The sequence below is a fragment of the Perna viridis genome, chromosome 2 (assembly GCF_037379345.1).
Source record: "Perna viridis isolate PV_CMFRI_1.1 ecotype Kerala chromosome 2, ASM3737934v1, whole genome shotgun sequence".
In the NCBI taxonomy this organism is placed as follows: domain Eukaryota; kingdom Metazoa; phylum Mollusca; class Bivalvia; order Mytilida; family Mytilidae; genus Perna; species Perna viridis.
Window position 1 is genome coordinate 654,337 of NC_142446.1, and position 24,302 is coordinate 678,638.

At 33.9% G+C, this 24,302-nt stretch overlaps 1 protein-coding gene across 2 annotated transcripts in view; it reads right to left on the reverse strand.

The window, feature by feature from the left end:
* LOC148623230 (cathepsin L-like) overlaps nt 1–9,325 on the reverse strand; it is a 51,422-nt gene extending 42,097 nt beyond the window's left edge. For both annotated transcript variants that reach the window (XM_088564903.1, XM_088564904.1), the window contains exons 1-5: nt 9,074–9,325; nt 6,014–6,076; nt 5,110–5,343; nt 3,551–3,670; nt 1,944–2,024 (exon numbers count right to left, since the gene is read on the reverse strand). In XM_088564903.1, coding sequence (XP_088421029.1) covers nt 1,944–2,024; nt 3,551–3,670; nt 5,110–5,343; nt 6,014–6,076; nt 9,074–9,268 — 693 coding nt within the window. In that variant the 5' untranslated portion in view covers nt 9,269–9,325. The remainder of the gene's footprint in view (nt 1–1,943; nt 2,025–3,550; nt 3,671–5,109; nt 5,344–6,013; nt 6,077–9,073) is intronic.
* Between the last annotated feature and the right edge of the window lie 14,977 nt (nt 9,326–24,302).

Here is a 24,302-nt window from a genome sequence, read left to right on the forward strand (position 1 = left end):
CCCTATAAAACAAAAATGATAACTTTCATTGAATTCTGTAGAGTAGTTTCTGAGGAGAAGATTTTTTAAAAATAATAACATTAAAAACAGCAAAAATGTCCAAAAAGGGCAGTAACTCCAACATGGGTCAACAGATTTACACCAAATTTTGACCACAGATAGATCTCATCATGCTAAATACTTTTATCCATATCAAAATGTGGAAAAACCTAACCATTTTGGAGATATATGCCGTTTTGAAGATATATGCAAAAAACTGCTATCTGACCCCTAAGTTCTATTATTGAACGGCGGCCATGTTTTTTAACAGATCAAAAATCTAAACGGTATTCTAAAGAACAACCATCTTAAGTTTCATCCAAATCCATTCAGTAGTTTCACAGGAGAAGATATTTGAAGAAATTGTAAACGATAACGACAGACGAGGACAGACGCCAAGTGATAGCAATAGCTCACATGGCCTACGGCCAGGTGAGCTAAAAAAAACAAACAAGGATGTTAATTTCATTAAGATGGGACTTTTCAAACTGGTTAACATCTGACTAGAATAAAGAAATGTGCATATCCACAAAATTTGCTGTCCCCTTTTATAGTCTTCATAAAATATAAAACGTGCATCACAGGACACAGCTTGATATGACCAGAAGTCAACCCTGAACATTTTGTGCAAGTATAGACACACCATTCTAACTTGTTACAACTCTGTATTTTAGTGTGATTAAACATTTGGCACAGGATAAGAATTTGACAAGAACTGAAATGGCCCCTTCTTTGCCTAAATTAATTAACAGCTCCAAGTCAAAACCCCAAAAATAAATTCAAGCTATCCTTTTATGTTATGTGTATAATTTCAAAAAGATACATTTATTTATAGTCAAGTTATAGTCCTGACATAAAAGATAAAATGTGTTGCAGTGTGCAGCTTTATATGACAACAGTCATACCCTGAACATACCCTGAGCAAGAAACAAACCATTCAAGCCTGATACAGCCCTGATTTTTTATTGCAATTAAATACTGACACAGGATAAGAATTTGATCAGAACCAAAATGTCCCCTTTTTGGTCCCTTATTCTCAAATGGGTCCAGTCATACAGCAAAGGCCAGCCTTCTTTTTGGGATATGGCACTTTATGGTCATTACAAAAAGATCTATTCATTTATAGCCAATTTATTACCCAGACAACAGGAACTGTATGGACATAAAATGTCTACAGAAGAAAACAACTGCAAGGACAGACCATAATATGACTGCAATTGTTTTGTGGTAAAAAATTTAAAAAAAAAATGAAAAGCATATAAAAAGAATTAAAGGAAATTTTCTTCAATGAAGTCAAACTTCCTCGCAAAAAAATGATTTTTAAGAAAATTCCACATATTGTAAGCTGTGTAAACTGGTGGACACAGTCATATACATTCTTCAACATGCATTAAAATGATAAATTAACAGAAAAGTAAACATTTTAATTCAAACAATACTGATAATACTGCTATAGATATCCTTGTACCAGTAATCACTGTAAAAAGAAAATGTTAGTTATTACAATGTTAATAATAAAGGGACTACCCCTGAGTAGAATAAAGGGACACAGTAGTTGGGGCAATAAAGGGACACAGTTTTACCCCTGAGTAGTTGGGGCAATAAAGGGACACAGTTTCACCCCTGAGTAGTTGGGGCAATAAAAGGACAAAGTTTTACCCCTGAGTATTTGGGGCAAGTATGTTATATTTTAGCCAGATGAATTTGTATTAAAATAAAATTTTGAATACAGAACTGGTTTCTGACACACAATGGATGGGGCCACAGAACTTAAAAATTTGAAACTAGAAATTGACTTACAGTTAGATGATTTTAAATTAAAAACCTAGGAAACTTTAAAATACTCCATTAAAATCAAACTTAATGATCAGCCCATTTTACAATTAGTTGTACAGAATTCTTACTGCTTGGTTCATTTTACAGTTTGTGGTATATCTTGGTGTCATCCAAGCTGTATCAATTATCTCACAATGGAAATGGTCTGTCTGAAAAAGGGGAAAAATACTTCAAATTGTACATAGCAAATAATGTGTTGGTGATTTTGCTATCACAAAACATGATTCTAAAAATTTATGATTTTTGCACAATAAAGGAAGTAATTTATCATAATGTAGACCAAGATTTTATGTGCATCTTTATATGATAATTAAGTACTTCATCTAAACCTAGCTTTGGAAGAATTAGTACTGATTTTACATACGATGGGGACATAACTTTTTGTAGGTTTAGACTGATCTGGAATTGGCATGTCAGTTTACTGCTAGTTGTCCTTAGTTAGTACATTTGTGTAATTTATATTCAGTTTCTTTATTTCCGTTGTAACAAGGGACTCAGACCTTTTTGAACTGATTTTTAGGTGTGTTTAATTGTGTAATGTTTTTTCCCCAGTGGCCAGATATGAAAGGGGAGGGTGGTGATCACGCCAAAATACTTTCACCCCACATTTTTTTACCTGTTCCAAGTCAGGAATTTCTGGCCTCTGTACATGTATGTCTGGTTTTGTTTTCACCTTCGTTTATTTTTATGTTACTTGAGTATATAGAGGCAACTCTATATAATAATACTGGTATGTTGTTTTGGGACCAGCTGCAGCCTGCCCTGTGGTGTGAGGGTTTCCTCATTGTTCACTGAAGACCAATGGGAGGCCTTGGGCTGACATTTTCATCATAGTGGGGTTGTCGTCTGACATATTCACCATACCCAATTCTCATTATATTCAAATCAGCACTTTTTTGTCAGATTTTATGCCATAGGTGTTAAAAGTCTCCCACCTTTAGCACAATCTTGCCAACATTTCATTCAAAATTCAACAACCTCTAGCCTACGTACTTGTGTCAAAGCAGGAGATTCAGTGGTATTCAGAATTTCTCCCTTCTCATTTGAATTTTTGGCTTAAAATCATTAAAACAATTATTTCAATTCTTGTCAAAACAAATTCATTAATTTACCATAACTGCAATGCAGGAAAACATTGTGAGTCATCTTTCATGTCAGGAAATATTGTTGCAGTGAAATTGGATTTAAGTTCAAATAAGGACTTGCTAATTTTAAAATGTGGTGAAAACAAAACCTCAGCAAATCTCCCGCTTTGAGAAAATTTTGAGGGGAGATCTCCAGCTTTGAGAATATTTACAGATGGTGATCTCCCACTTGAGAAGTTTTGAAGGTTAACACCTATGTTTTACACACATATAAAAATGTTGACAGAAGAAATGATGGATAAAGTGAAAACTATAGGACATCAACATCTATAGTTATAATCAAAATCACATTAACACAAGACAATAGGACATTTTTATTCTTTAAAACACATATACTTTTAAAATCTATCACAATTTTGGGGTTTGCGAATACTGCAAAATTAAAATTTTTTCTATATTGCCTGGAATGACTTTTCGGTTATTTTTTTTTTTTAGATCGAACATGGAAGGATTAATTCTAACCAAATACCTATACATGGACAATATTATACTTCTTAATAAATACAATAACTACTGGTATAAATACTTACATGTGTAGCTGAGTTGCTTGGTGGGCAATCGTTTAACATAGAAGTCAAATGTTCCTGATTATTCATACAAGTGGACTGTTGAAAACTGACATTAAAACTGTATCTCATGCCTCTAACAACCTGACAAATATAAACAGTGAATATAATAAGTAGTTAGTATCTCATTATTCTACAAACCAACAAGTAGTTAGTATCCGATTCTACAAACCAACAAGTAGTTAGTATCCGATTCTACAAACCAACAAGTAGTTAGTATCCGATTCCACAAACCACCAAGTAGTTAGTATCCGATTCTACATGCCAACAAGTAGTTAGTATCCAATTCTACATACCAACAAGTAGTTAGTATCTGATTCTACATACCAACAAGTAGTTAGTATCCAATTCTACAAACCAACAAGTAGTTAGTATCCGATTCTACAAACCAACAAGTAGTTAGTATCCGATTCTACAAACCAACAAGTAGTTAGTATCCGATTCTACAAACCAACAAGTAGTTAGTATCCGATTCTACAAACCAACAAGTAGTTAGTATCCGATTCTACAAACCAACAAGTAGTTAGTATCCGATTCTACAAACCAACAAGTAGTTAGTATCCGATTCTACAAACCAACAAGTAGTTAGTATCCGATTCTACAAACCAACAAGTAGTTAGTATCCGATTCTACAAACCAACAAGTAGTTAGTATCCGATTCTACAAACCAACAAGTAGTTAGTATCCGATTCCACAAACCACCAAGTAGCTAGTATCTGATTATTCTACATACCAACAAGTAGTTAGTATCTGATTCTACAAACCAACAAGTAGTTAGTATCTGATTCTACAAACCAACAAGTAGTTAGTATCTGATTCAACAAACCAACAAGTAGTTAGTATCTGATTATTCTACATACCAATAAGTAGTTAGTATCCGATTCTACAAACCAACAAGTAGTTAGTATCCGATTCTACATACCAACAAGTAGTTAGTATCTGATTATTCTACATACCAACAAGTAGTTAGTATCTGATTCTACAAACCAACAAGTAGTTAGTATCTGATTCTACATACCAACAAGTAGTTTGTTGCAAAATAAGATTTGTTATATTGAAGCAATATTTTTTTTGCTGACTTTGTACTAAACTATTCTCTCAATAACTAAAATATATTTTTCTAAATGATGATAATGAATTCCGACTAACTAACAGGATTGGGTGACAATGAATGAACATGAGGATGATAGACTATATACAAAAATCACCAAGCGGGAGTATAATAATCATCAAACTATAGAAATATAGAAAGTGTAAGGAAGATGTTAGTTTTTTCAAAAATTTAACCTCAAAAAATTTTATCTGTGTGGTCCTCTAATCTAAAATCTTGGGTCCGCCCCTGAATTGGGGAAATAACTCCTACATGGCTAAACAGCTTTGCACAAAAATTTAACCACAAAAGAGCTGAACACTTTTACCTGTGTCAGAATTTAGTTAAACCTAACAGTTTAGGAAATATGTGCAAATAATATCTGGGCCAGGTGAGCAAAATGTTATGTATGCCATTACACAAAAAAATTTACCTGCTGTTTACAATTTGCAACTTTGACAGGGGTCATGTGATACATGCTGTTGCTCATACTATTGACATAACGAACAGCTTCCTGTACAGCTTCTTGTATAGCACCATCATTACAATCAGCATTACTTGTTCCACCTGCCTGTCTCCTAGTTCTGGGGGTGCATTCACTCTTTGTTAATTGATTTGTATTTGACCAGGTTTGGTAAAATACAACAAAGTCACAAGTTACTGCAACCTAAAGTGGAAAACAAACATATCTAAAACAATAAAATTATAGGACATTATTAAAAGTCACATATTACTATGTAAATGTACATTACAACTCCCAAATTATCTTTCAAACAATTCACAGCTTACATTACAAGTCCCAAATTATCTTTCGAACAACTCACAGCTTAGATTACAAGTCACATACAGTATCACTTTTACAACTACTCACAGCTTACATTACAAGTCACAAATTACTTTAATTCACCCTACCGGTGCACCTGGTCCATGCTCCCATTTTTTAGTGGAGTCCGAGTTGCTCATTTACTTTTGTTACTTTGTATGTATGATTTTAGTTACTTTATGTTCTTTGTTGTGTATGTCTGTTTTCTATGTCTGGTCTTTGTCCCTGGATTACATTCTTTTGATTACCGCTATAACCTTGGTTCCCTTGATTACTCTTTTACAACTATTCACAGCTTACATTACAAGTCACATACAGTATCACTTTTACAACTATTCACAGCTTACATTACAAGTCACAAATTACTTTTACAACAAGTCATAGCTTACATTACAAGTCACAAATTACTTTTACAACAATTCACAGCTTATATTACAAGTCACAAATTATTTTTACAACAATTCACAGCTTACATAGAAGGTATTAGTTACAATAACAGCCAGTATGCACCTACCCCGTTAGCAGTCTGGGAAGAGTCTACATCCACCACAAAATGGTAATTAAATCCAGCAACAAGCTATCAAAATAAATCACATGTTGTTTAATGTAGTACTATTCTGCTTTTACTGTATACATGTTTGTGTGCAAATACATGTAACTACAATCTAACAGAAAACTTAATGGCACTGATACATGTACCTTTGACTTTTTATGCATCTATATACTGGTACATGTATGGCAGAATTCTACTGTTTATTCAATATATATTTTGATATCCTCAAAAATAATTTTTTACATAAATACAATTTAGCCACCTTGAACTGTAAGATTGAAGGAGTTCCACGGAAAAGTGAATGAAGTTCAAAGGGGTATAACAACCACAATCATTTTAGTTTTTATGAAAAGTTTTTTTGTATATCAGAAATTCCTTTTATCAAAACTGATACATGTAATTAGAAACTATTTCCTGATACATGTATCAGAAAATCAATCTTAGACATAGAGAAATCATTTTCTAATATCAAAAATTAAGATGATTTTGTGATACATCAGTTCTATGCAGATCATTCATACCAAGTTTAGTTCTAATTGCTCTAATAGTATCAGAGGGGAAATAACATTACAACAAGAGGCTCCCAGGAACCAGAATAGCTCACCTGGTTAAATTTTTGCCTTTCAAGGGCAATAACTCAAACAAGGAGTTGTCCGACAATTTTGACTCAAAGATGATTTTGGCAGGACTTATCATAAGGATCATATCATCAACTAAAAGTTTCTTTCTATCTATTATAGTTTTCAAGATATTGGCTGAAAACTGCTAAAAACATAATTTTTCGCCTTTCAAGGACAGTTACTCTAACAAGAAGTACATCTTGTAGTCCGACAACTTAGATCTCCACAAACTTTTGTGAGCCTTGTCATAAGGATCATTTCAGCAATTTAAACTTTCATTCTATCTACCATAGTTTTCAAAATATTGGATGAACACTGTAAAACAAGAGGCTCCCAGGAGTTTGAATTGCTCACCTGTTAAAAGTTTGTCCTTCAAGGTTAATAAATTTAAGAAGATGTCCAACAATTTTGACTCCAGAAGACTTTGGTAGGACTTATCATAAGGATCATTTCAGCAAATGAAAGTTTCTTTCTATCTAGTACAGGTTTCAAGATATAGACTAAAAACTAAAAAAAAAAATAAAAAAATTTCATCTTTCAAGAGCAATAACTCTTACAAGGAGTCACCTGACAACTTTGATCCCTGAATACTTTTGAAGGCCTTATAATAAGGATCATTTCAGCAATTGAAAGAGTTTAGCTAAATCTAACAGTTTTGAGATATATGGGAAAAACTACTGTCTGACCCCTATTTTCAGTAATGAGGGCCATGTTTTTCGACGAATCAAAAATCCCCACATCAATTCTATGCAGGATACCCCAAGAAACATTCATACCAAATTTGCTTTCAATTGGTCCAGTAGTGTCAGAGGAAAAGATTTTTGAAAGAAATAACATTAAAAATAGCAAAAATCTTTAAAAAAGGGCAATACAAATGTAATTCCAACATGGCTTAACAGATTACAACCAAAACTTGAATAGAGATAAATCTCATCATGCTGAACACTTTCACCCTATGTCAGAATTTAGCTAAACCTAAAGGTTTTGGAGATATATGTGAAAAACTACTGTCTGACCCCTATGTTCTATTTTTAATAACAGTGGCCATGTTTTTCAACAGATCAAGAGTCCCCACTTCAGTTCTATGCAGGATACCCCAAGAAAAATTCATACCACGTTTGGTTCCAATCAGTCAAGTATTGTCATAGGAGCAGAGTTTTGATAAATTGTTAACGGCAACAACGACCATCAAGTGATGGCAATACATGTAGCTCACATTGCCTTTGACCAGGTGAGCTAAAAATGGTTAACGACAACGAATGCCAAGTGATTGCCTTCAGCCAGATGAGCAAAACATGTGCTAAACAAATTGGTGAGCAACATCATTTTTAATTTAAAGTGTTAGATCTACATCAAAAAAGGGTGTATGATTACTGTTTATGTTAGACTTGGTCAACTTAAGTTCTGTTGGGTAGATATTTTGATCATAGTGTTCCAATTTAGGATTAAATACTGCCAAAATATCATCAAGATACATGTATCCAGAAGTACTATTAAATTTATGCAACAGACCATATTGTAAAGGATATTTAAAGAGTAAAGACATGAAATGTGATAAAGAATGATTTTTAAAATGTTTTTCATAAGTATGATTTTTATTTGATTTTCAGTTTTCAAAAGTACCGAAATGTGTAACACGAAATTCCTGTATTTTTGTTACATATGTATTTGTACAATTTTACTATCTATTTCACATTTGAACACCATAATATTATTCAAATATTCAAGGGTGATAAAAATCACATCTGATTCTATTTATGAGACTTTTTTTTCCATTCTGGATAAAATCGTATCCATTCATTGCTGGTACAGGGATTTGTGCTACAGCATGGTATGGAATTCAAACTCTTACATGTAGTTCTTTTTTAAAACAATATCAAATCTTTCAAAACGTCATCCAAGGTCTTTAAGTGAAGTTTTAACTTCTGAATGTTTTCAGAAAAAAATGAACTTCAGACTGGAAATTGAGAAATAGTCAATTATTTGTTTGGCACAGTAACTTCCTGTTACACATTTCGGGACTTTTGAGAACATAAAATCAACTGAGTTTGAAAATATCATCAATGTTTTCAACTTGTTATAACTTCAATTGATTTAGAATATCATTTAAAAAAAACGTCAGAACCAAGATTCAGTACAAAATTCCCAAAAGTAATACTAATAGAAAAATCGGCCATGTCGTGATTTAGGTACCGGAACTTTGGTATGGGTACAGGTTACAAATTTTATGGTGAACCCAATTTCCTCAATATTATAAAGTTTATGTGGCAGTGTCTGTCTTATTCTTTTTAACATGACTATGTGTAGCGTTGTGTGCATAACTTAATAATATCTTCCTTTATGAATAGATACAATAAATCACACAAATTTTATGCATAGATCATAATAAATAAGAATGTACCTGTCTTTCACTTTGGACGATGTGTGAACGAATATCAACAGCAGTCAATGAGTTGGCTGAAACTACTGACAGGAGTGCATCTTTTGCTTTGTTCAAAACCTCATCTGGGATCATTGAATTCTTAATTTCCTGGTAGCCTCCTAACCGAACTGATAAGACAGTTCCTAGGAGTGTTGCTAATAAAATCACTTTCATTCTTTACTTCTCTATATTCAGTAATGACATATTTCTGATGTTTCCTTGTTTATATACAGAAAGAGCCCTCTGTCGGTGAAACATTCAAACATTAATGCATGATGAATCGGACCATAACAAAAATGGACCATCGCAAAAATAGACATTGACAAAATCGGACTACACAAGATCAGACCATAGTGAATTGGACCAATTTATTAATTTTTCATGCTTTTCCATTCTTTTCATCTAATTTTCTCATTTTTTTCTTCGTTGTACTTGATATATTTTGTTTTGTTATCTTATGTTTTCTTATGGGCTAGGACTTAAGAAAATATTTTGATTCTTAAAAGGGAAGTGTTTTTCTTTTTTTTTCAATCAACACCGATCACAATTTTTAGTATTCTAAAACAATTTACGGCTGTCAATTATGTTTATGGGGCTCGTTACTTCAATTAAAATGGATTTAATTAACAGGATTATCATAACGTGTGAAGGTCCGATCAATCACGATAATTAGTAATAATTGGCGCGTGCTCACCTATTTTTGGTGATCTGAACTACTACTTAATATTACTGTAATGCAGATAGTTTTCTTCGAAAACTAATTAACATCTCTAAGTTATTTGTAAGAAATATTTTTATTTTCTTAATGGTGATTTTTTTTTAAATTTTAATCTTGAACAATTGCTACCCCTGGAATATATGCCCTGTTAATATGAGCTTTCACCCTTCATTGTTTAATTTGTAAATATATATGCCATTTAATAGAATACGCACACGTAATTTGGTTTATATCTCTAGTCCAACTTTGCAATGGTCCATTTTTTTATTTGGTCCGAATCATCCTATCACTCCTTTGTCAATTCGACACACATTATTTTTGGACCAAATCAATTAACATTTTCAGTGGTGGATCAAGAAATTCTTGAAAAAGGGCGCTGACCACAGTGGCGATGACTGGCCTAAGAAGAGGGCCTACCGGGAACCACTCCAGTGATTTCAAAAGTTTTCTGTATTATCAACCATTTTTATCGAGCATACAAGTGGAGGGGGAAGGTATATGAACACCTAAGCTGTAAGAAATAGCACAGTGACAAGATAAGAATGAGATAATAAAACTGTATTTTGATTTGGTGTAATAAATTAACAGTAAACACACGCTCTAAGAATATTTTAAGTATTGGTAAAAAGTAAATAGCAACCGAAAATGCAGCAATAAACATTCAGAAAAAGAGTTTAAAAAGCTGCGTATAAGCAATTTTAAAAGCTGTTTTAAAATTTAACATGTAAAATTAAAGATATCATGAATTAACTATAAGCGTAGTCGGTATAAAAGCTCATCAGAGCTTATTTTATTTCCTATGTATGTAATCATTAACCTGATTTAAAATAAATTAGTTACTTACGTACTTACTTACATACTTGCCTTGAGCATTTCATAAAAAAATTAAAAAAATAAAAAATCAGCCAAACACTGGGAGCATGAACCAGGTGCACCGGTAGGGTAAGCGTCCTCTGCTTTTCTAGAAACAACCGCCGAGTTACTCATATAAAGTAAAGTCCGGGGTAGACGAAAGAGGAAATATGTATGTATGTATGTATGTATGTAGATATTCCCATTAATACAAGTCTTCTTACACAGTTGCTCTTGTTGATACATGCAGGTCTCCTTACATAGCTGCTTAAATGTACTTCATCTGTTCGCACAGATACATGTCTACTTGTACACACAATGTATCATGTACCATTAGGTTCAAAAGTACATGGTTATATTTTATTTCCTGGAAGATTCAAATATATTGTATTACATATTAGTGATGCGGACAGGTATCAGAAAGTACTTTATTTTTCGAGTTATACAATTTTAGTACAATTAATAGCTTAAATATGTGAACATTTGCAACTTCAAACTCATTTTGCAAACCCATGTTGCAGATCGAATCGAGAACGTTGTGTTTATTTTATTTGTTATTCAGTAAAGTATACTTAGATATACATTGTAATATTCTACGGTGTCCTATTATCTCTTAATCATTGAAAATGCACTAAAATGCAATCAGTTTTAGGGGCATTTTTGTTCGCGATTAAATAGTCAACTTTTGTCGGAAAAAGTTCTTTTTTACATTTTTTTTTAAATTCTATACATACATGTTACTTGTTTTCCGTTACCTACAAAGAACGATTTCTCTTAAATCACTCATCAAAGTGTATTGGGGTCGATTGACTAATTAATGCAAAATAGCAGAAAACTCTATTCCACTTTTCAGTTAAAAAAGAATGATATTCAAAAATTGTATTGATTTATCTTTCCATTGACACATGATATAGCCGTATACCCTCTAGGCCCATTTAAGCTCGAAAAATCCTTAGCCGTCCTCAGCACCATATGCACTTCTTCGTTATTCTAATGTACATTCCGAGATGATTTGATTGTTACCTGGGCGTACCATTAATTTTGACAGGTACGGTATGCCGTACCAATAATTTTCAGGTAAAATGTTTTTGAAACATTTCACCTGTTTTCTTATTTTCTATCTTGTTCAGAATAAAAATGACATTTCCAGATGTCAGAAACAGTACCAATAAGGCTTCATACGCCTGTTTTAGTAAACGCTAATTATACTTTGCTCCTCCTATAGTGAATTAATTTGTTAGAAAGCTAACATTGAACCATTATTATTGCAATATTGAATATTCTAATGAGCAGACCGACGCACACGCAGCCTCTTTAATGAATATTCATAACACATTTAATGAATATTCATAACACATTTTGTGTTTGCCGCGTATGCAACAAAATTATATTTGATACTTACGGAACACATAAAACCAAATGCATATGATACATACAGATACATCTTAAGCTATAAAGTACCGCATATGGTACATAAAGTACAGCATATGGTGTATTTAATGCAGCATATATACTACTTTTTTAATGAACCTCGAGGCACGTAAATGCTACAAAACCTAGATACAGCGTAAGCTGTAAAAATATATTGCATCTGCTATATTTTTTCAGTTTATGCTACAATTTTTACAGCATGTGCAAATAAAAATAATTTTGAACCTCTTGGTACACCACACAACTGTTCAAAAGTATTTCTTATTTTCTGATTGGTGTCTCCTTACACAGCTGTTCAAAAGTGTTTCTCACGGTATTTATTCTTTTCTCATTGATACAAGCTTAAGTCTCATTACACAGTTCAAATGTATGTTTTGAAACATTGTCTACTACACAAGACAAATGTGTTGTTGTATTAGCGGACAGAGCCAAAAACAAGTTTTTTTGTCTGCAAGACATCCAATGTTCCAATGTTTATTATCGAAGGTAAATGTAGAAAATAATTGTAGTAATAAGACCTATACTGCTACCACACTCTTCAAAGAAGATACGGTAGTTGAAAACCACGACACTCGTTACTCCCGTATTGCTTTCAGATCAATGTGGATCCTGAATAATTCTAGAAACCTTCAACGGTAGATTATTATTGGAATTTAACAGCATCAAAACCTATCATTTTTCAATCCTTTATAGTGCTATTCAACATACTCTCTCCCCACAACAGCATAATACATCGCTGTTTCTCCAAAAAAGATGGAACATCCAAAATACCTATGATTTAGCTCAATGTTTCAATAAAAAAATCATTGATCTGTTCTAAATTTATCATCTGGAAACCCTCGTTAAACAGACGGACACACAACTTTTCGGCAACATCTTCAGCACCTGAAGTTTTATGGTTGTCAGCGTGAGCTTGTGGATCTTTACGGTGTATCCATTTGCACCACGAGAACAAATTTGTGTAACGTGTTATAGCTTTTCTTGCATCTTTCGTCTACCCTAGACTTGAGTTTTTACAAGCAATTCGACAGGTGTTTTTAGAAAAGCAGAGGACGCTTGGGCACCGACCATTTTCATACTTAAGGTAGAGTATTCATATGCAATCTACCAAGTAGAACCTGCATTATATAATACAAGGTCATTTGATTTAATGTCTCATAGATCCTACAAGAAAAATAATACATCAATAAGGTGGAAAATGGATTGGAAAAGCGGAACTTGTATAATATAATTCAGGGTACCAGTTATTTGATAACTAAGTCCTTATTGGTTATCATTAGCAAAATGTATCCTTAAGGTAGAGTATTCATATGAAATCTACTAAGCGGAATATGTATTATATAATTCAGGTTTCCGGGGTATTTGCTATCAAGTTTTTATTGGTTCCCATAAACAAACAAGAGGCTCAGAGGAGCCTGAATCGCTCATCTGGTTAAAGTGTGTCTCTCAAGGGCAATAAATTTAACAAAGAGTTGTTCAACAATTTTGACTCAAGAAGACTTTGGCAGGATCATTTCAGTGATAGAAAGTGTTTTTCTTTTATAGTTTTAAAGTTATTGGCCGAAAATTGCAAAAAACCTGCCATTTTTCATCTTTTAAGGGCAATAACTCTTACAGGAGTCACTTGACAACTTTGATCCCTGACAACTTTTGAAGGCCTTATAATAAGGGTCATTTCAGGTATAGAAATAATTTTCCTAAACCTAACGGTTTTGGAGATACTGTTGAAAAACTATTGTCTGACCCCTTTGTTCTATTTTTAGTAACAGATCGACGGATCAAAAATCCCCACTTCAGTTCTATGCACGATACCCCAAGGAACATTCATACCAAGTTTGGTTCCAATTGATCAGGTGGTGTCAGAGGAGTTGATTTTTGAAGGAAATAACATTCAAAAAAAGAAAAAAAAAAAAAAGAAAAAGTCCAAAAAGGGCAATAACTCCAACATGGCTAAACATATCAAAATGAAAATTTGACCACAGATAGATATCATCATGCTGAACACTTTTACCCCGTCAGAATTTCAGATCCTTGACGACTTTTGAAGGCCTTATAATAAGGGTCATTTCAGGTATAGAAATAATTTTCCTAAACCTAACGCTTTTGGATATATATGCGAAAAATTACTGTCTGAACCCTATGTTCTATTTTTAGTAACGGCGGCCCTGTTTTTCGACCGATCAAAAATCCCCACATCATTTCTATGCAGGATACCCCAAGAAACATTCATACCAAGTTTGGTTCCGATTGGTCAAGTGGTGTCAGAGGAAAATTGTTAACAACGACGACGGACGCCAAGTGATGGCAATAGCTCAGGTGAGCTAAAAAGTAGCCTTAATGTAAAGTGTTTATAAGAAATTTGCAAAGTGGAGCTTGTATTATATAATTAGGGTCCGGGTTATTTAATATCAAGTTTTGATTGGTTCCCGCAAGCAAAAAAGTAGCCTTAATGTAAATTTGTTTTATACAATTCAGGTTCCGTGGTAATCAATTTTTGAACCAGAGGTTAAAATGCTTAAGGTAGAGTATTCATATGAAATCTACAAAAGAAACCGGTATTATATAATTCAGGTTCCTGGGTATTTAACATGAGCTGCCAAGTGTTACAGCACTCGTAAAATTTCGTAAGAACAAATGTAGTTGGTAAGCCTGCCGAATTTTTTGCCGATATAACGGTATCAGTAGTAGGAATGTGGGAAACACTTATTATTTTTCGGGGAGCACCCAATGCACATGCGCATAACGTCACGTCCGGTGACCGTGGGGAGGGGACGGAAGTGGACTTAAATGGGGGACCAATAAAGGGAACATGGTGACCTTTTGATGTAGGAAGGGGGCCTTAAAGGTTGGGAGGAGAAAAAGACCTCCATAGGTATTCCCATTGAGTGTCCTAATTAGTTTCATTATATAGTATACTATAAACAGGTAAGTCTAAAAAAAGGTGGGGTGTATTATGACAAGAGTTATCGTTCTTTGTTTTTATATATTTTTTTTTTACATTTTACATTTACATTTTTTTCATTAACGCTAATTGTTTTTTTTTTTAATTATTTTGTATTTCATTGTCTTTGTGTAATAATTGAATGGGCACTTTGAATAGATTTTAAATTTTGATTTGATTTTCTTTGTGTTCAATGGATTGTGTAATTTGAATAGATGTCTCACGGATTAGACAGATGTTTGAAACATTTTACTGGTGATTTCAAAAGCCCGTGTATTGATTTTTTACCGGCTTTTATTGTGCTTTATGAATACATTACAGGTGTAAGGAAGTGTTGTGCAATGTTTACAACAGGGAAATAAATTTTTATCATTGTTTTAATTGTTTTTGTTTTAATATTTTTTTGTATTCAGTTTGAAATTTTGACTAACCACTAATGATTGTCCTGACAATTGTAAGGTTTACACGTTGTACATTTAGAACGTTAATAGTTTTTGAATGGTGTATTGCCTTTCATTTTTATTGTCGACCATTTCATCACCTACTACAGACCCACTCAACCTTTTCATCGATTTTATCCGTAGTATCTATCGGGTAAATTCCTTTTTTCATACTTTCAATGTTTACATGTCGCGTGTGCTTGATTTGACCCGCTTTGGGGTTGTTTTGCGTAAACCAATGACGAATTTTAATTTTATCTCCATATTTTCATTCCTACTTTGTTTCTTACGCCCTTTTTGTTAAAGTTTGAGACTTGTGTGCTCGTTTAATTCTTTTCTTTTGTTTTTACTGATGATATTTTCGATATTTGCATGTCGCGTACACCCTTTGAACGTTTTATGAGGCTCTATCGGGTAAACCGATTTCTTTTTCATACTTTCAATGTTTACATTTGACCCGTTATGGGATGGGGGTAAACCATTGAACTACGGAATTTTATTTTTCTCTCTTTTAATTATATATAGTTGATCATATTGAATAGCAGATTTGATTCAGCAAATTTTACGGGAGTTATGGGACTTTGTTGATTTTTTACATGTTACACTATAGGAACACATTGTGGATGCAGCTACTCAGAAACTGAAAAGAATTTGGGTTCCAACTTTGTTGGATTGTTTGTACATGTATGTAGTTGATCATCTTTAACCGCCATTTTGATTCGGCTAATTTTACGGGAGTTGTGGGACTTAGTTGATTTTTTTACACGAACACAGCTTAATAGGGATATTATTTTCACCAACATACCTGCAAAAGTCAAAATGCTCCATTTTTATGTTCCATAAATTTTGCTGTAAGACATGTAGTTTTTCGATCTGTTCCTTCATTCTTTTCGGTCACACTAACACTTTGTGTTATGAATGTTATTGTTAAAGAAATAACGATCTAGTGTTAAACCTCATGTCAGGTTAAAGGTTAAGAGTTAAAGATAGACATAGTCAAGGTTAGCATGAGTAAATGGGAAAATTGTAGGTGATTAGAATCAGTAGAGACAAGAGTCGTTAGAGTCAGGGGTACGAGTCAAAAACCGGAGTAAAGAGTCGTTAGAGTCGGGGTAGGAGTCAAGAGCCGGAATAAAGAGTCGTTAGAGTCAAGAGTCGGAGTCAAGTTGGAGTCAAGAGTCGTTACAGTGGGGGGTAGGAGTCAAGAGTCGTTAGTGTCGGAATAAAGAGTCAATATTAAGGGTCATAAGAAAGAAAGGGGAGATTAATGAGCCAAACATAGCATCATAAAAGGGGAGGGGTAAAGTATGGAAGGAATATCAGCGAGAAGACTTGCAAAAAATAGTCTTAAAAGTAAAAGTAAAATAGACTTGGTTATCATTTTGTTCTCAGTTGTCGAAGAAGAAGGTCGTCGTTTACAAGATGTCCACGACCTGTCCAGCAAGCAAGATGATCTTTACAAGAAGGTATGATATGAAACGTCATTTTAGGAAAACTCATGGATATCAAGCTTTAATTGATCTACCCCATCGGAGTGAAACCAGGTGTTCTCCTTATTCTAGATCATCGCAAGGATCACTGTTTCCATAACGCTACGAGAACCATGCAAACAGACCACTACAGTCCACATACGCATCCTGTCCAGCAAAAGACAACCTTAGAAAGACAGAATCAATGCAAACTGGTTTATCGGACTATGATACTCTGATGACAGATCTACACCAATATGCATTGGGAAAAGAAAAAAAACAAGATACTTTTATGAATGGGCTACGCCAAGACCCTTATACGAAAGGGCTACCCCAATCGATCCAGGATGAAACTCAAGAAAGCTTGCCCAAGGATCCAACTGACGAAAACTTTTTCATACACCCGACAGACCATCCCCTTGCTTTCGACGTACCCAAAGGATACTTGGACGACCATTTTATGCCGTGGGCCCACCCCTTTACCAGTGTCATAGCAGGACCCACCGGAATTGTAAAAACGATGTTTGTACGTCGATTCGTACAAAACGTGAAGCACATGATGATACCTAGACCCGATCGGATAGCGCGGTGCTACGACGTGTACCAGACGATTTATGGAACCATGGAGGATGTCGACTTTGTACAAGGACTCCCCGACCTTGACACCTTGGATCCCAGAGAGAAACACTTGCTTATTCTAAACGATATGATGAATTCGGTCACCGAGTCTATCTCGCATCTTTTCACAACATATTCTCACCATATCACCATAAAAATATAAGTGTCATGTTGTTGGTCCAGAATCTGTTCAACAAAAACAAGTATCACAGAACCATCAGTCTGAATGCCCATTACTTGGTTCTGTTTAAAAATCCCAGAGACGTATCACAGGCCATGACCATGGCCCAACAAATGCTCCCCAAAAAGACAAACTACTCTGTGAAATCGTACGAGTATGCCACCGCTAAACCCCACGGATATTTACTGATCAACATGAAACAGGGTACTCCCAACAACTTGAGATTGAGAAGCAACATTTTCCCATGGGAAATTCAGGATGTGTTCTTGGATGAAAAAAAGTATATATGGAGATGAAAAAGGATGTGTGGTCACTTCGTAAATGACCCGCGAAGGAGATGGACACACCCGGAGCAATAAAGATTTACAAGATAGTTCCCTGTCGAGGGATTCATTTAGAAGAGGTCACCAAACGTGATGCCATACACGTGCAATGGACGACATAACGTGCACAATGCAAACCAAAGAATGAACTGTCAAAAGAAAAGGAGGTCCCAAAAAGACCTCGTGGTAGACCAGCTGGAGGAAAGAAAAAAGCCAACACCAGAAAACAGATGTGTCACCTATAAATGGAACTGTATAGAGAGATCAAAGATCGTGTAGCTGTATTAAGAGCGTAAAATGTACGACTACTAGTGGACACCAAAGCGGAATATCGCGCATCCTTGTATAAGAAAAAACTACCTTAAGAAATCAAGAAAGTTACAAAAGTTCAAAAAGATGAATTATATTGATCTACGGTGCCAGAACCTGAGAGAATAGTTCATCAAAAAAGGAGGAGCTATATGGGATGTACAATGAAAACCTAGTTCAAAGACCAGAAGTCATGTAAACAAAAGGAAGTGAAGATTAAATAGAGTGAAAAAAAACAGCCTTGACGTTAACGATACTCGGACGGCAAAAGCGGAATCATAAGAAGAACGGATCGTAAAATTACTTAAAGGGGAAGAAGAACAATTGATGGAACAGACCGTTGAGCAGGTGCCGGATTTGACAACACTCCAACGAATATATGAATATGAATTGTAAATAAAATATAAAAGAAAAAAATCTTGTTGTGTAATAAAACTAGACTAAAGAAAGACCTCCTTACAAAACAGGGTAGCTCAAAACCGATAACACCTATTAAAACCGTTAGCTTAACAAACATATTTATTATCAGAGCCTCATAACACGGGTCAAAGTGTGAGTAACTTAAAAACATACTATAGCAATGAAAAGTTCCTTATAAAAACCACATCATACAATAATTAAACAAAAAATGGAGGCGAAGGAAACAAACCAAGAATGAAATTATAGAGAAAAAAAATAAAATTCCGTAGTTGAATGGTTTACCCCCATAACGGGTCAAATCTAGTACACGCGACATGTAAACATTGACAGAATGAAAAAAAGAAATTTACCCGAAAGAGCCTCATTCGTTCAAAGGGTGTACGCGACATGCAAATATCGAAAATATTATAGCAGTAAAAAGTTCAATCTCCTTATAATAACAAAAGAAAAGAATTAAATGAGCACACAAGTCTCAAACAAAAAAAAAAGGCGTAATAAACAAACCACGAATGGAATTATGGAGAGAAAAATAAAATTCCATAGTTCAATGGTTTACCCCCCCAATGTAAACATTGAAAGTATGAAAAAAGGAATTTACCCGATAGAGCCCATAACACGGATAAAACCGATGAAAAGGTTGAGTAGGTCTGTAATAGGTGATGAAATGATGGTCGACAATTAAAAAAGTGTCCATTCAATTATTACACAAAGACAATGAAATTACAAATAATTTACAAAAATAATTAAAAAAACAATTAATGAACAGTTAATGAAAAAAATGAAAATTAAAACAAATATATATGTATATATGTATATAAACAAAGAAAGATAACTCTTGTCATAATACACCCCTTTTTTATACTTTTTTTTATACTTACCTGTTTATAGTATACTATTAATTAGGACACTTAATGGGGATACCTATGGAAGTCTTTTCCCCTTCCCCACCTTTAAGGCCTCCCTTCCTATATAAAAAGGTCCCCATGTTCCCTTTATTGGTCTTCCGGTCATACCCAACGTCCACTTCCGGTCCCTCCCCCTACCGGTCACTGCCGGTCCACGGCCACCGGATGTGACGTCATGCGCATACGCATTGGGTGCTCCCCGCCCCCCGAAAAATAAGCGTTTCCCACATTCCTACTACTGGTATCCCGATTTGCGGACCAACATTTTGTCAACATTTATCTCCCTTTGGAGCAGGTGTCTATTCGGAACACGTAAGGTTTTCCATCCGATATCGACGATACTTTAGAAAATCTCGAAAGTCAAAAGGGAATTTCTCCTTCTACTGACCCTGCCATAAATTTTCTTTACCCAGGATACAAATGAAAATCATCCTTATGTAACCTACCAACAAATTGAAACACCCTGTAAATTTTAGAAACACCGTTGTGTTTGTCTGTTGGAGATTCCATTTTCATTCGAGTTGCATCTTTTTTCTGCACCCGAATCCGATCATCGATTGGAGAGACTTCGAAATTGCACCTGCATTTACGGGAGGTAACTCTGCAAAAACAGGAAAAAAATATGGCTGCATCCCGAGCTCCGCTAGTAGGAAATAAGAACTTGATAAAGTTTTCTAGTTGTTTTTCGATTTCTGCTCTTTGGCTTGTCAATCCATGTTGATTTTATTACGCAAGAGAAATCTTCTAAAATATTTATCAAAAGCATGGGAGAATAAATTTTCATTGCACCTTGTCTAACGCCTGATTAACACCTGCACGGTAATATTTTAGACCTACCCGTATGAAAGACACGAATTAATATTTTGAAATAATCATACATATTCTAAACACTATTGCGAATAATACCATTTCCATTGGATGACATTTTAAACCATAGAGCATCCTTTTGACGCACTGTCAAAAAGCCTTTTTGTCAATGAAGCCACGACAGTGGCTGAAATTGACCTAGGTATCACATGAAAATCTTGCTAAATATCATAATTTGCGGTAGCACTCACATGCATCCGCGATCAATACCATTGTGAATGGAAAAGAGTGATACCTGAAATGGGAAGGAGTAAAAATAACCATGAAATTGATAGTTAATCAAACAGCATGCAAGGGAAATTTCGCATCTTTCATTTTATTTAGAAATTCATGTAATATTTACGCACTATTTAAGTACTTGTTTCTTCGGGCTGTTGATCACATGATGGTGAAAAACGGTTGGTACGAGAACACAATTAATTCCCCTTGGTTTATATATAGTTCCAAGTTTTGTAGTAGGTAACTTCCACATTTTTCCATAATTTTACTGGAAACTTATTTGCTTTGCCTCTAATTGGTAGAAAATAGGTTAAAATTACATGGGATTTTTTTCATTAATCCATTCTAACTAAACGTTGTGATTTGGTTCAGTGGAAGAAGGTTAAAAATTTGGACTTTTAACTCAGTTCTTTTGTCATGTTTACCCCATCTCCGGGTCATATGTATTATTTTCAGAAAATGATGGTAAAATTTTCTACAATTTATATATAAAATCCTGTTTGTACATATCTTAAGGCCAGAGAAGTTTTATTTAGTTTGCATCGGTGGAATTTTTTCAATCTGCTCAAATGTGTATATTCAAATGCACTTGAAAATTAATTGTGGTCTCGTTCTTGTTACAGTCACCGGCCATCTCTGCGTATGAATATCTCACGTGACCTTAGAAGAAAAGTTTCTGAGGCAGAAAGGGACGGCAAACAAAAAATAGTTTTATTAAATAAGGTGGGTTACTGCACGGGAGCACTCCCATGTCAAATCTTCTGTATTAATCCTGTTTAATTTTTTTGATATTATTGATGTACAATATTTGTAAAATGGTCTTTGTACTCTGTTTATGATAAATAGGTATGAATTTATCATGAGCGCATAGTCCTGATAATTTACCATTTTTTTGCTGTGTAATGTATGATTATATTCATATTACAAACATAAGAAGTTTTGAACTTTTTGGATCAGTTTATAATTATGCAACAACAGCTAACTTAAAGTATAGGTACTGCATGCTATACATACATGTACTTGTAACATGTATTCTGTTTTTCCGACGCAGTTAAAGATCAAATTTTACTGCATTTTTTTAAAGATAGACTTGTGTACAATGTGTTACTTGTAAACAGTACAAAGGCATAGTTTCAATTGATGTATTCATATCATTGTTCATCTTAATACATATACACATATTTACAATTAACAACACATGTTATAAACTGTGTAACGTACTTATTTTTGTCTAAGTTTAGAATAGATAGTAAATATGTTATTTACCAAAAATCTTCAGCTTCTGTTTATTTAGAATATATTGATAGCATTGCATTAAAGCTATATTAGCTGCCAATTTTTTTCATTTTTGATTCTACTGAATTTTGCTGATAAAATGAAATAAGTTTGTAGTAACGCAACTGAAGCAATAAAAGTCGATAATACCTACAGAATATTGTGACAAAAATACTTTTTTAATAAAAGAAGATAGATAGCTCTGATCGAATTATTTTTTCGCCACTACTTCCGAAAATTGCCGACAGGACATTAACCTGGGTTAAAAATACTTTAACCTTGGTAAAAACAAAATTACAATAACGGACGCACAGGTATGCATGTGTCTTGTTTACATTTCATTTCATCTATTTCTTTATTCGTTTTCATATAAATAATGACAATTACTGGCCATACTTGTGCCACATTTTATCACAATACATATGTACGTAAATTACAAAAGGACCCTTGCACTATATTTCGAACTTTTGCCTTTTACGGATTGATTCCGATGTGTAGTCTTCCTTGCCATTGATTACCAATTTCACTTTGCAATCAGATTTGTTTTAAAAAAAACGCGACCCTTACAGCACATGCGTGGATTAAGGTCACCAAATGTCACATGAATACGAATTAATTTAAGTCGCTTGTTTATCTTGCAAGACAATAAATATATAGACAACTATTTCATGTATTGAACACATTTTATTTGTGGATATCGAATGAAATTATACAGGAAAGGTACAATTTAGTAGAAATAGTTCAGTCAAGGCATATTTCAACAACAAAAAATGACGAAAATGACAGCTAATGCAGCTTTAAATAAGGATGGGACTTGCTAGTTACCTGATTTAGCCATTAAACAAATATATGTGGTCCAATAGAAAATACAAGTTGTTTGAATGACATGAAAATAGAGATTGTTTCTTTCACAGTCTTGAATACCCTTTTTGCGTCTCTCAGGACTGCTCAATTTTATAACTCTGTTAGTAACTCTATTAAGTAGAGGTGATAGAACCTTGGTTTTGCGTGAACTACCATGTTGATGCTCTGGTCTGATTGTATGGTCATAATTTATTTTTGAAAGTAATTAGACAGCAAAAATTGCAAATTTACATGCTTTGACACAGGAACACAGGATTCAACAGTGGTTTAACTAAAGAGGGTTTGTCCATGTATGACTAAGGGACAACTTGGATCTGTATAAATATTTGCTTCAATTCTGTGATAAGTAGAAGCAAAAGCTATGTAGTGAAGTGATATAAGAAAAGCCAAAAAAAAAAAAGCATGGAAGAGAGAATTAACAGGTATACAAAGTATTTTTAAATGTGTATCGTCAAATCTGTGTGTGTGAAAAGTAAGAAAAGGTTGTGGGTCATTTTCCCCATTCATTTTGTCAACTCAAGACGTCATGGCAGCTCAGCTAATAAACGGTCTTTGTAAAAAAATTGCTTCTAAAAGAAAGAATGGTAAAAATATTACTTTCCCTAGTTTAAAAATATAACGATCTTTTTATGATTAGAAATGTGATTGTGCAGTAAGAAACAGAGCAAACTATGAAGGCTTCATTGACTCAGTACTTCAGTACTTTGATTAAATTAGTCTTCTAATGCACGATACAGTTTTTTCTTTTTTCTTAAAAATATCAAAATCTTGAAGAATGAATTAAGAGTGAACATACAAACCAAGGTTGAATGACATTTTCGGAAGCAAAACAGGTTTTCTTTCATGCAATAAGTTGATTTATACTGAAAATGAAATAAGCTGCTGTAGATATTTTACCAAGATTACTCACTATTGTAAAAGGTCGGTTGTTGTCTCTTTTTTTATAATTTGGCATCAGTATAAAGCTCAATACCATAGACTCTGGCATTTCCCCCCTGGTTTAAAAATCAAATATTAAAAAAGTTGCTCATTTTATGTATTCATATTTTATTTCATGATGAATTTTAAACAAGCCTTGTCATTTTTCACTTAAATTTTTTATTGTTTCGATGTGGGTCTATTCAAATTTTCGAGATTTATTTGAGGAAATACCTCTCTGCCGTTTTCAGTCATATCAAACATTTTTTTAGAAGTCTACCAAGTAATCAAAATTTGTACCTGGGTTTTTCCTGAAATTACCTCCGTATAATAAATATATATAAGGTGTGGCACATGTAGGGAGAAAAAACGCAGATATTATATATATATATTGTATTAACTTATTAATTATACCCGATAACCACCAGAAATAACCATCAAAGTGTTTGTAAAATTTG